Raw genomic sequence first — 14,098 nt, forward strand, 5'->3', positions numbered from 1 at the left:
AATTCTGCTATTTCCAACGACCTCCAAACGCTAAAGTCTCCGTGAGTCACGTGAAATAGAGCTCAACCCTCCCAGAAATCAAAGTTCAGCGAGGCGTCCAGGGATTCCCGGTAGGGAAGAACTACAGGATCGCGCGCTCTCGCCCCGGCTGCGCCCCGAGGACCTAGGCCTAAGCCCCGGCTGTCCACTGGGAGGATGCTCGGCGGTAAGTGCCCCGCCCAGCTCGACATGCCCAGCGCCACTCGCCGCGCCTTCGGGGGCCGCGCCCTAGGCGCCCCTGAGAGCTCCCTGTCCCCACCAATGGTTTGAACTTGGGAGGAGCGTGCCTCCGGTCCCCGCCCTGCTAGGATTCCCCCACCCGCCCAGTCCGGACTGCGCAGGCGCAGGCGGCAGAGCGTCCAGGCAGAGTCCGAGATCGCTCCCTGGACATCACCGCTACTTCCAGACCTCACCATGGGCCGATCCCGGCTGCAGCTGCCGGTCGTGCTCTGCTTGATGCTCGGCGCGCTCGTGTCTTCTTCGGGGTCCTCCGGCGTCCTCAAGCGAGGCCCCTTGGTGACGGACAAGGTGACCGAGCAGCGGGCAGCAACTTACCCTCCTGTGGGCTGGGACGCCGGGGTTGCTGGGGGAGCGCGGCTGCAGGAGCGGGGCTCCGCACAGGGGACAGAAGGCTGGAGTGAACTGGCGGGGACTGGAGAGGACTGGGGAAGGCTTGAGGGGACTGGCGGGGAGTGGAAGGGACTAGGGTGGCGCGCTCCTGCGACCCTAGGAGTGCTGGACCAAGTCCCGCTGTCCCCACTGCCAGCTGTTTGGGCTTGTCGCTTGTGCAGGGTTCCGACGTGACCAGCCAGGGAGCCCAGACAGGCTCCCGGAGCCCACAAGGCCCCCTCTCCTGGAGGCAGATCTCCCAAGTACTTCCTTAGGCTTGGCCAGGGCCTGAAACAAAGCGGGAAGAATGTGAAGGGAGGGGACAGGGGAGGAGTGGAAGTCCGGCCGCCCCCTTAGGACGTCACCCTCTTGGAAGAGCCTGGGCCTACACTGGGGCCCAGTGCCTGGGATGAGGCTGGAACCCTCTGGGAGGAAGAGGTGCAGTTTTAAACTTTGGGGCGGGCCTGGGTTGAGCACGCAAAGGTGGCACTTTTCATCTTTAGCTAGTGTGGGGGTTGAGAAGGCAAGTGGAGAACCCGCCAGAAACTGAGTCCTTACAACTTCTGCTTAACTGCTGCAGTTGTATTTCAGTCGGTTTTACTCAAAGGCAAAAAGATAACAGAAAAGTTCAGGGAGAGAAAGGGAAGGACGCCTTTGGTGTTATGTTCTGATCACCGCCTGAGAAAAACAAAACAAAAAATCCCTAGCAGTCCAGGCTTGGCAGAGAGAGGGGACAGGTGAAAGTGGTCTTAACCATCAGTCGGGTTTGCCAGTGGAAATACCTTTGAACTAGTAGAATGCGTAAATCCTTCACACCAAACCTACCCAAGGAGCCAGTAACTCTGGGTGGGGAGAGGCAAGGTCTCTGGGTAGAAAGCCATCCTTGCCCGTGCGCTAGCTTGGGGAGCCTAAAGTTTGTCTTTGGGGCAGGGCTGAGGGCAGAGTGGCCTGAGGTGAGGATGGGTGAGTGAGCAGCAGAAAGGCCTTGAAGGCATAGTTAGGAGTGTGACCACCAAAGCAATTATTCTTACAACTCAGGCCTTACTCTAACATGCAAAACGACTGAAGGGATTTGCACACAGAAATGAAACAATTTCATGTATGCTCTTAAGAAATTCCTGTGGTCACTTTGGAGGATGAACTGAGAAGCTATTCAGGGCTCCATGCCAGAATTCAGATGGTGGCTTGGATCAGTGGTAATCTAAGGAATGGGGAGCGAGGAGTTTCAAATAGTCTTGGAAGACATAACGGGAGTTGTAGAAAGCTCAGGTGGGGTGAAAAAGAGATAGGATCATTAGATAAAAGCCTCATGCTCAAGTAGATGTGAATTTCAGATTAACATGAATAGTTCTTTAGTGTAAGTCACCTGTCATACTGGGAGCGGTTCACCTGGGAAGCTTTAAAAATGCACTGATTCTGCGACCCACCGGAGACTCATCCAGAGCAAGTCAGCCACTGGGTTTGTCCTGGGCCCAGCCACTTACCTCCTGAGATTTTCTGGTCATCATGTGGTACAACCTGGGACTAGAAAAAAAATCCAAGGAAGAAGAAAGCTGTCGAGGGAAAAGAGAACACCCTGACTAATTGTCACTTAGCATATTTCCTTCTTTCCCACAAGTTTATCAAGTTCCGATGGCTAACTGTGTGGGTGAGCCTCATACAAATTTGCTCCAGGCAAGACCCTTGAATTTTTCAATGAAGTTCTTAAAACAGCTAAATCTAATGGAAAATGGTTTTAAAAAGAGAAAACTAGGTTTCCTAGCTGTTGCTATCCTGTGCTGTTTCCCCACATCTTTTCCTTTGCCTATGAGTTTGTTTAAAACTAGGAATCTGTAATAAGAGGCATGGGGGGGGTGTTGTCCCTCAATGTCATTAATGTCACCTGGGGAGCCTGCTGCTATGCCAGCCTTGCAGCCTCCTATCCCACTCAGGTTCAAATCCTAGCTCTGTGGACTGGGAATCCACTGAAGCACATTTTCCTGCAAATGCTACAGGTTCTGTGAGGAAGCCGGCACTGAGAGTTTATAAGATCAACATAGCCATCCTTCCCACATGTAATCATGTTAGGAGGTAGTGGCCAAGAAACAGCAGCTAGGTGACCTTGGGCTTAATATCTGAGACTGTTTCTTCTATAGAAAGTGAATGGAAATAAGTACCTGGTATGGTCTGTATATGTCCTGGGTATGTATTTGTGTATAATAAGGGGTTTTGCACATTAGGTATGATAAAGCAGATCAAGTCCATGGTCTCTCATTTAAGAGGTCACTTGTTAGTGGTATATTCAACTTATTAATCCTATTGTCACAACATAACTTTGAAAGTAGTTGTAATTTATCTTATAGATGAGGAATATGGCTCAGAATTTCATTAGCTGAAGGCCCCTGTGGCCATTTGGTTGTGGAACTGGGTTTAACCATTTTGTATTTGGTGTCTTCCCTGGTTAATTTGGAAGTGAATGGACACAGGATTTGCCCTATAGGGGTTGGGTCAGGCCTTGTCTCTCCTTCTCAACCCCTTCAAATCTTCAGTGTTCTGTAATTTTCAAATCTTTCAGGGACAGCCTGAAGGAAAAGAGAAATGTCCAAGATGCCCACTGGAATCCAAGTGGGGACATGGAATCCAAGTACCTTCCACCTTTCCTAAGAGCCCACTGGGAGCCCCACAGATAATCAGCATCTCTTATCATGATACTTTATCTGATTTACCTTATAAAGTCCAGTTTCCCATTGTAAAACAGCATGTGTGTATGTGAAAAATGGGATTTTTACTGGAATGATGCTAGGTAACAGGTTTTTTCCTCTACTGCTCTCCTAGATGCTATTCTTTTTTGCTTTCTAAATATTTACAGACATTATTTACTCCTTTATTTTAAAAGTCTGGAGGCTTTTTTTTTTTGTCTTTTTGAAGAAGGGTCTCCCTGTAGCCCTAGCTGTCCTGGAACTATGTAGACCAGGCTGGCCTTGAACTCACAGAGATCCGCCTGCCTCTGCCTCCCAAGTGCTGGGACTACAGGTTCACACCACCACGCCCGGCTAAGTCTGGAAGGCTTTTAAAAAATCTTATTAGATGTTTCTTTAAAATTGTGCCCCCGATTCTCTTGTGGGGCTGACAGTACACCCCTGGTTTTCTTGTGGGACTCTTCTGTCACTGCCATTTCTTTCACAGGAGGGCATGGAAACCCCTTAGAGCAGCCATGTCTGATTGCCAGCTCTGTATAGACCAGACTCATGTAGTGTTCTGTCCCATCGTTCTCTTCTGCCCTACCTCTCAAGAAGACTGAGTCTTCAGTACTTTCGATACAGCTCTTGTATATAAATAATAACAAAAATTGGGCTACTTTGGCTGTGTGAAAATTAGAAATGCCACACGAAGTACTAAACACCACCTCATCCCAGGACAGACATTTTGATGTATTGGCAGAAGCCTTGTCTTGAACTGAGCTTGACAGTCTTTACTTAGTGATTTTTCTAAACTGTCTTTTTTCTTTGACAGCCCTTCTTATACTTTTTAAAGCCATCTCTTGAATGACTTTTTTTTCCAATTCAAACTGTAAATTGGTTCATACAGTCTAAACTCGCTAATGGAATGCCCTGTGACTCCATGGCCATTTCAAGCCTTCTGTCAGAGAATTGCCTGAACATAGTGATTTGTGAAGCAAAATGTGTATAATTTCAGTTCAGATGAAGCAGTTTGTTCAAAAGTCCAAGGGAACTTTTAACATTTAATCCACAGAAATGTGACTCATAACTTCTGGCTGCTTCCTTTCTTTTGTTCTAAGACGTGGCAGAGAGTACAGTGTCTACTTGGATGACTGCATGAACACAGCATCCAAATCCAGTGTCTAAGTGTACAGTTTCTAAGTGTGAAGAGACAAACACAGGTTGCTGTGTGGGCATGAGGCAGGGGACCTGGTGCCTTGTTGCATTAGGGTATGAGTGGCAGGCCTTCTGAAGGACTGCTGGGTGTTTTAATTGGCTATGACTGTCCCCTCGGCAGCAGATGTCTACTGAAAACTCATCAGGAGTTTGGCAGTGTTTGAAATGACAGAAAATAAATATAGATGGTTAGCTTTCCGCTCCCCTAGAATTTTTTTTCTCCTGACTAAAGAAGAGAACATCGGTTTTTCAAAGAGCAACACTCTCTGCTCTGATCTTTGTCCACAAAGCCAGGAAGTGGGGAGTAGGGCTGCGGTTTTCTAGGGTGAGGGGGTAACTTCTTGAAGACTTTGTAGGATGACTCCGACAACACTGAATCAAGCTTCAAACTCAAAATGTAGCCCAGAGCTTGACCCATAGCTGGTACTCAATGTTTGTTAAATGAGTATTCGGAAATGAGCTGCTCCCACACAGTGTTGTTATGAGCACCTTTAACTGAGCTTCATGCCTCTTTATAAAACACTGGTGGGCAGGCTTTCCTGTAGGAATCAATATCCAGATTTAATTAAAAAAATTTTTTTTAAATATTTTATTTATTATTTTTTATGTGTATGTGTATACTGCCTTTATGTAGGTAAGTGCACCCGTGTTGTGCAATGCCCGTGGAGGAGGTCAGAAGAGTCTGTCGGATCCCCTGTAACTGGAGTTATAGACAGTTGTTAGCTGGGATACGAACCCTGGTCTGCAAGAACAGCCAGTGTTCTTAACCACTGAGCCATCTCTCCAGCCCCATTATTTATTATTTTTGTGTGTATGAGTGTATTGCCTGCATGTATGTGAGTGCACCCATGTCATGCAATGCCTGGGAGGTCAGAAGAGGGCTTCGGGTTCCCCTGGAACTGGAGTTACAGTTGTCAGCTGCCATGTGGTAATTTTTGACCTACCTTATATTTTTGTCTTTTTCATGCTGTGACCTTCTGTGCATTTCAATTACCCACAGGTCTTCTTTGACATGAAGATTGGAGACAAAGATGTGGGTAGAATTGTGATTGGCCTCTTCGGAAAAGTTGTACCCAAGACTGTGGAAAATTTTGTGACTCTGGCAACGGGAAAGGTCTGTCTCAGCTTTATGTCCTTTGAGCACAAACTTGAATCTTCTTTCTTTTAAGACAAGATATAGAGCTGTCTTCTGGGAAAACACATATTAACTTAGTATGTCAGATGAGTGTGTGGCACCTTATACTTTATTTTATCATAGAATCATTATTCAATCATATTTCTTGGGCTTATAGAAATTGAGAGAAAACTATCAAATGAAAGTACAGACTGCTCTCTATTTATTTATATTAATACTTTATTACCATGGTTTAATTTTTTGGCCAGTTAATGATAAACTTCTCTCACTACATGAATTCTGGGACCTAATCAAGTTCTGTAGATATTTTGCTCAATTTTCTCATTTTCAGATAAACACTGGGGTTTGTCTTTTAGTTTGGGTTATTTCTACTTGTGTAATTGAAATTATCTATTTAGAAAGGCTACGGGTATAGAGGAAGCATGTTTCATCGTGTCATCAAGGACTTCATGATTCAAGGAGGGGACTTCACTGCAGGAGACGGCACCGGCGGTAACATCCTCTTTGCGTTTCTCCCTTCCCATCTGCCGGGCTGAACCCTAAGATGAAACCAGTATGTCCACCCAATGCTTTGGAGCCTCACCATTGAGGAGCAAAGCAATCAAGTCAACTCCAGTTCTTCAAGAAGCGTGGAGTTGTGGGGACTCATCACCGGAACTTACTAGATATGAACAAGAAAGGTCTCCCAGACATTAAGCAGGATTGTTTGAGTGTTCACTGTCTTCATGATACAGATAGAGTCATTGGCAGAATAATTTGCAGTCATTAAGAAAATGTTGGATGTCCAGTAGCAGTATAGAAAAATGTCTGCCACAGGGAGGAAAAGGTGTGCCTGCCACAGCACACCTGACAGCCAGAGGCAGATGGGGGTATGGAGGAGGAACAGAGGTGTCCAGTCGGGAGGACGTGGCTGGCTTATTGGTGACAGGCTCATGGAGAATTTTCTCCTTCTTTCAAAACTGTTTTGTTTTATGATTGGTTTTATTAATATTAAAAAAATATTGTCATAGCTGAGTCATCAAAAATATAATACAAACTAATTTTTATTGATTCAAGATTTCAATTTCATTTAATGTATTTTGATCATACTCAGACCCCTTTTCCCCATCTCTACTATCACCTTACCACCCCCACACCGCCCAACTTCATGTCTTCTATTAGCAAATGAAAAGCCCCATCCATTTACACAGCACATTTGAACTGAGTACCACAGAAATCCTATCTCATTAGAATGTCAGTGATCTTTCATTCTTACATACACATGGACCAAAGTAAGGCCCACTCCCTTTTCTTTGAATGTACTTTTGGGTCAGAATACACCCAGGTTTCTTGGAATGGAATATTCACACTTGTTTTCTGTTTTACTTTGCTTAGGAATGTCAAGTAGAGATTTCTCTTTTTCTTAGTGATCAGAGTCAGTTATTCACAGCCTGAGTACATGCAGGTTACACTTTGGGCTGTTTCAGTGCCTCACTCAGCACAATTATCCTACTGTGGTCTAAGTTCTTCTCCAACAGATTGATTCCCCATAGGGTTTTACTGTGGGTAAAAACAGAAACTAGGTCATCACAGCTCACAGGCTTCCAACCCAAGAGTCTCTGAGTGGCAGTCGGGATGTTTCACAGCTTCACACAGCAGCTCACACCAGTGCCCTCTAGCTTATTTTCTGAAATCTTTAGACTTCCTATTGCTGCTGAGGACAGCAGCCAGGTCTTGACAGCCCCTGGATGATGATGATGGCTGGGCCAACCTTCGGTGGTCTGTGCAGAGGCTGCTTGCAGGCCCAGCCACCAGCAGGAGAGGTGCAGTCCGGTGGACTGGTCCCACCCACCTTCTGGTTTGGCCCTCACTTGGCCCGTCTCTCCTAGCCTGGTAGCCAGGAAGCCGGGAGTCTTGGTGCCCTAGGGGCAAGGGCAGTGGATAGCCAGGTTGGGGCATGACTGCCTGCCAGGACCTGGGTCCAAGTGATTTTCTTTTTCATGATTGAGGGGTCCAGTTGGCTTGCTTGGTGTCTGCTGTTTTCACATCTTCCTCTGTGGCCCAGGGGAACAAGGGATGAGACATCTTACTTTATTGCTCCAGTGCCTGCAGCCATGGGGCCGCCATCTTGGCTTTCCAGTTATTTTCTTTCTTACTTATCAAGTCCCGGGATTAGAATTTTGAGATCAATACAGAAGCGCCTATAGTCAGGAAAATATTCATCTTGGGTGATGAGGTTCCTCAGTCTCTTGGGAGCCAGCACCACCCCAGGCCTCAAGGCCAGCTGCCTCATTTTGAGCCCATCTCTTTTTGAATCCAATACAGGTTAATTTTTATAAACATAATTAAAGTTCAATAAAAGAAAAGTACTTACATTTCTAGGTTCCGATCTCCCCAGGGTATTGTCACTCTGAGGATCACAGCTGTCCAGTTTCAGGATATTTTCCCTCTGAAATGTAGTGAGCACACTTTTCCTGAGCATGTACCATCTAAGTACCTGGACAGAATTTAAACCTACTGCAGGCTTAAATGCTGGTGTTGGTAAGTACTACTTGATAACTTTTGAAGAAGCATTTTGACTATTTTCAGGTGTTACTGCTGACTATGTTTGTTGTAGTGGCTTATTTATATAAAAAATAATGGCCATCAAATTTTTAAACTTGCCAGACACTTTTTGAATACCGTTTTTTCTTTTTAAATATTTTATTTATTATTTTTATTTTATGTGTATGAGTGTATGTGAGTGTACCCGTGTCATGCAAGGCCATGGAGGTCAGAAGAAGGCTTCAGATTCCCCTGGAACTGGAGTTAAGGACAGTTTGTAGCTGCAGTGTGGGTGCTGGGAATCGAACCAGGGTCCTCTGCAAGAGCAGCCAATGCTCTTAACCACCGAGCCATCTCTCCAGCCCCTTGAATACCATTTCTAGTTTTTGCAAAGATACAAAGGACTAGGGATGTAGCTTGGTGTTAGAGCACTTGCCTAGCATGCACAAGGCCTTGGGTTCAATCTCCAGTACTACAAAAGAAGAAAAACAGTCTTACAAAAGTGGTACAGGCTATGAAGTACAGGGTGGAGCAGAGAAACACCTGTTCCTCAGGGCTAGGGTTTGCTGAGACTTGTGCATGCGTGAAACACCTGGTCTCAAAAAGCCTTACAGTTAGCTTGAGCACCTGCGCCCTCACTCTGGCACCTACCTTCCTACCATAGAGTGCAGCAGAAAGAGTCACAGCCCCACTTTGCCCTCTTTTCTATGTTTGTTTCCTTTCTGCTCTCCCTGCTCAGTATGTATGATGGGTCTTAGGTTTAAATTCTCTAAGTTTGGAAAAGAAGGAATTTTGGACTATTTAGATTAAGCCTAGACCTCTCTGTGAGCAGAGCTGTCTTGTCAGGCCACTTTGTATGTCCTTGACAATCAACTCTAAAATGCCTAATTTTATTTCCACTTCGGCTTACTTCTTGCCAAGCCAGGGTTTTGAGGTTAGAGACCACTGAGTAAACAGCCTGTCGGAAGGGGATGTGGGCAGGGAAGGCTGTGGGGGCCAGAAGAGGGCATCAGATCCCTTGGAACAGGAGTTACAGATGGTTGTTAGCTGCCATGTGGGTGCTAGGAACTGAACCCAGGTCCTCTGAAAGAGCAGCCAATGCTCTTAACTGCTGAGCCATCTCTCCAGCTGCACCCCCCCCCCTTACCTTTCTTTCCTTAGTCCTATCTCCTGTGGGATTCTGTTAACTGATTCCATGAAAAACGTGTTTCTTTGAAGAACTGGCTTTGGTTTAACAGCTGCTGTCATCCCTCCCTGTGTCTCACCCAGGTACAAGCATTTATGGCAAGACATTTCCTGATGAGAACTTTAAACTGAAGCATTATGGCATTGGCTGGGTCAGCATGGCCAATGCTGGGCCTGACACTAACGGCTCCCAGTTCTTTATCACCTTGGCCAAGACCACCTGGTTGGATGGTAAACATGTTGTATTTGGAAAAGTCCTCGATGGGATGGTAATTTGATATATCATTTTGTTCTTTTACAAAACTTTATATTTATGAGAGAATCTTCAGAGATTCATTGAATCTTCAAATATGGTGCTAGATATCTATTATTGTTCAATAACTAGGGTTTTCAAAGGTGAACAAATTATATGTGTCATGATATTTTAATTGCTAAAAGCATTAAAATAGTCATGGAGAAGCTAAGTACTTTAGTCACTTTAAGTAATGTAACAAATAAAGTCAGGGCCCAGAATATATATGCAATGAACTATTATTCGGTATTGAAAAGTAATGATTAGATGCTGGACGTGGTGGCGCATGCCTTTAATCCCAGCACTCGGGAGGCAAAGGTAAGCAGATCTCTGTGAGTTCAAGGCCAGCCTGGTCTACACAGTGAGTTCCAGGACAGCTGAGGCTACAGGGAGACCCTGTCTCAAAAAGACCAAAAAAAAAAAAAAGTAATGATTAAACACATGCTATATAACATAGATAAACCTTGAAAACCTTATCCTAGGTCAAATTAGCCAGTCACCAAAAGGATAGTGTATGAGTGCAATTATATGAGGTATCCTGAGTAGTCAAGTTCATAGAGATAGGAAGTAGATTGGTGGTTGCCAGGAGCTATTTAAGGGGTCAGATAAGGGTCTACTGAGGATCAGGTGACAGCCTCTACGGGTCTGGACTCATTCCAAAAGACAAGCAAGAAATTGATCATTCAGGACAGATAGAAGACAGAAACTCAGAGCAAGGGCCAAAAGCAGAGCAAGCAACAGACTCCCTGCCAAGAGGAAGGCAGACCTCAGAGCTGAGAATTCCATAGTTACACTTGAACTTGTCCCTTTATTCTGTCTTGGGGGAGACACACCCTAGATCCTCCCCCTTATTCTAGATTGGTGCCTTTAAACTAAGAAGGGGGAACCATCAGCCCCAGCCCAAGTCCAGACGTGTCAGTCTTGTCCAGGCTTTGTTAGAGCTAACGATAAAAATAGCATCTTGCAAAACAAAGCCTCTGTCAGCATCTGTACTAACACTCAAAACACAACTCTGTCAGCCCCCTTGCTATCCTGTCTCCCACCTGTGGCCTCTTCCCATATCTCCCTTTCTGATAAGGTACTTTATCTACCTTTCTGCCTCAGCTAGGAGTACAAAGTTTGGTTATGCCAGATGACACAACTTCTAGTTCCATGCATATAAACACTACTTAGCTATATACTTGTGTGACTTGTCCTGGGGAGACATGAACAAACATTTGTTCACCCCAAATAGAGCTCTGAAGACAGACCAAAGAAACAGTTCTACCAAAGTCCATCTTGGCAAACCAGTGAGTTATTGGAGTTCCTTATAGAAGTATAGAGGAGAGGTGACATAGGAGCAGAGACAACTCAAAGACAGCTGCATCCCTGAAAAGCCTACCCCAGCATGGATGATGCTCAGGAAGTTGCAGCCCTACAGTCAACTGTACCACCTGCCAGCAGCTCAACAGTCCTCTCAGTCCCCAGCAGTCTTTATTGCTTCAAGGAGGAAGGAAGGGTCCTTGAGAATTTTGTAAATTTCAGGACTTCCTGAGATGTGTGAATTGTTTGCTTCCTGAGTCTTATGGAGCCTCCCTCTAGAATAAAAATGTTTCAAGGATACTGCTGTAGAATAACACTTAAAAATGGAGAGGTGGCAAATTTCATGTTATATGTTTCTTACCACAATTAAAAATAAAATATTATAGCCAAGTGTGGTGGTGAGCCTATAATCTCAGTACTGGAAAGTAAGAGAGAAGAGGATCATGAGTTCAAGACCAGGTGGGTTACAGAGAATGTTCTAGGCCAGCCTAGGCTAAAAACAAGACCTTGTCTTGACAATAAATAAGTAAACAAGTTTTAAAGATCCTGAACCCTGGGAGGCAGAGGCAGGCAGATCTTTGTGAGTTCGAGGCCAGCCTGGTCTACATAGTGCATTCCAGGACAGCTGGGGCTCCAAGGAGACCCTGTCTCAAAAAGACCAAAAAAAAAAAAAATCCTGAACCTGTGTAGTTCAGTCTAGGCACCAAGTCACACTCAAAGACACACAGTATAGCAACCAGAAGTTATTAAAATTATTCATATCTATGCTGTTAGTTACTTCTTTAAAAACAACAAAGAGATCTAATTCATAATCCATAGGGACATTTCTAAGAATCCTCATTCTTTTTCTTCAGCAGCTGCCCAGAACAACTGTCTCAGCTCCTAAACTGACCACTGTAAACTGACCACCACGGCACAGGACTGTCCTGGCCTTCTTTGCCCTTTTCTTGATTTCACTGCATTTTGTTTGCATGTGAGTTGCTTTGCATCTCTCATCTGAACAAACAACCCATCTCACTGGTAGCAGTTTTTCCATGCCTTCCACCTGCCATCCTGATCTACCCAATGGAAATCCAGGAGCCGAGCTGCACTCTGTTTGGAACACTCATCAGAAACTACTTTCTTGGTCACAACACCTTCCCCCTTCGTTGTAAAACCTAGGTGGACAGGCTTGAGAAGTCTTCATGGGCTGCCTGCCACTGTGGGACTGGATTACATCCATATCGGACTCGGTCTCTAGACTAAAGTTGTAGGCCATCTTAAAATAGGGAAAGCCAGAACTAGTTCTACTTTTAGATCTCTTTCTGGCCCTTTTTGTTATAACTAGACTAGGGTAGGGGTGGAGCTGAAACTGACTCAAACTATGCTGATTCTCACACTGAACTGTAGGAGAGAAATATAAATATCTTTTATTAGAGTTAAGGATTCAGAAAAAAATCTGTCTTTTTAAAATATAAAATGCTTACTAAAAAATAAATGGGAAAATATACCAGTGAATTATCTGAGTGTCGGAAACTAGTAGTAGGCGAATTTATTCTCTTTGAATGAGTGGATAGATACATATTTATAGATATAGCATATAAATGTAAAGCCTCAGGATAATATTCTAAGTGTTCCACACTTGGCTGGAATTATTTTGAAGAGCAATTTATTGCCTAGAGCAGATAAAGCAAACACTGGAGTTGTTTACAAACCGGCGGGTATGGTTCATATAATGCTAAGACTTATTTCCCAGGGCTAAAGTTGTAGCTCAGTTGGTAGAGCACTACCTGGTATACATGAATCCCTCCCTGGGTTCAGTCTCCAGCACTACATAAACCTGCTGTGGTGGTACACACACACCTGTTATCCCAGCACTTGGGAGGTGGAAGCAGGAGGATCAGAAGATCAAAGTCATCCTCCGTTGCATAGTGAGTTCTAGGCCAGCCTGATACAGGAAATGCTGTCTCAAAAGAACAATAAGTACAAACTCATTTCCCACTTGGACTTGTGGAATTGGGTTGGTTACCCCTGAAGACTGGCATAGCTGCCTGTCAGACTAAGCTGTGGGTCTACTTTTCTCTTACCAGACGGTGGTGCACTCCATAGAACTTCAAGCAACCGATAAGAACGACCGCCCACTTACTGACTGCACCATTGTCAACAGTGGCCAGATAGATGTGAAAACGCCCTTTGTGGTTGAGGTTCCTGACTGGTGACACAAATGACAGAAAACAAAGAACATAAAATCCATGTGTGCATGTGTCTGCTGTCCACCAGCTATCTTGTTACTTTTTAAAAATATCCTCTCTTAATTTCCAAGTCCAGATCACAGGAAAGATCTAAAAATCAACCACACAGACAGGTGGCACACACCTGTAATCCCAGCACTTGGGGAGTGGAGACAGGAGGATCAAGAGTTCAGGATCAGCCTTGGCTACATAGTGAATTTAAAGCTAGTCTGATCTAGAAGAGACCCTATTTCAAAAAACTATAACAACAACAACCACTTACTCAAAGTTTAGTGTGCACAAATTTTGGTAAATCATCTGCCTAGCCACTTTAAATTGAAAAGACATATCCCTTTTCTCTGATAGTGCTATTTTTAAACCAGTAAACTTTGTATTGGATATTTATTTTTAAGAACACTGTCTATTTGTTTAATTTTGCTCAGTTCATTCTAATCTCCATGTTGAGTGGTGCTGAAGGTTTGTTTGAGAAAGGTGACAACTTGATGTTTGGTTTTCTGTGTTTAAGCAATTGTTTTCAGATAAGGGAAATCTGAGTAGGATCATCTGTGATATATCATTGGATTTTGGTGCTTTGATGTTCTTTATATTAAATACTTTTTATATGAATTAACTCTTTTTGTAAGACTTCTTTTAAAATTAAAGTTCTTTTAAAAGTAAATATGTATATATATATATATATACACACACACACATTTGTATATGTATATATATTCTCTAATGATAACAATGAACAGATTAGAGGTGTTGCTAGGGTTGGATGGGGCAACCCTTAGAGCAGCTGGCCCTAAATCCTTAAAGGGATTAAGTTTGCAAAGAAAGAGTAGGAAATGGCCAAGCAAGATGGACCTTCTAGGCCAGGAGGAAGAGAAAATACAGAGTTCTGATGTACGAAGGAGTAGATTCCAGG

The 14,098-nt window shown here is 44.3% G+C and overlaps 1 protein-coding gene across 1 annotated transcript; it reads left to right on the forward strand.

Annotated features, from left to right (window-relative positions):
- Positions 1-309: 309 nt before the first annotated feature.
- Ppic (peptidylprolyl isomerase C) lies at positions 310-13,801 on the forward strand (the record flags this gene model as incomplete). The annotated part of the gene is made up of 5 exons (XM_008838730.3): positions 310-567; positions 5,524-5,637; positions 6,057-6,150; positions 9,451-9,635; positions 13,030-13,801. Coding segments are annotated over 5 exons (780 nt in total), but the record flags the coding sequence as incomplete, so codon positions are not given.
- Positions 13,802-14,098: the final 297 nt, after the last annotated feature.

The sequence above is a fragment of the Nannospalax galili genome, unplaced genomic scaffold, assembly GCF_000622305.1.
Source record: "Nannospalax galili isolate Female #2095 unplaced genomic scaffold, S.galili_v1.0 scaffold38, whole genome shotgun sequence".
In the NCBI taxonomy this organism is placed as follows: domain Eukaryota; kingdom Metazoa; phylum Chordata; class Mammalia; order Rodentia; family Spalacidae; genus Nannospalax; species Nannospalax galili.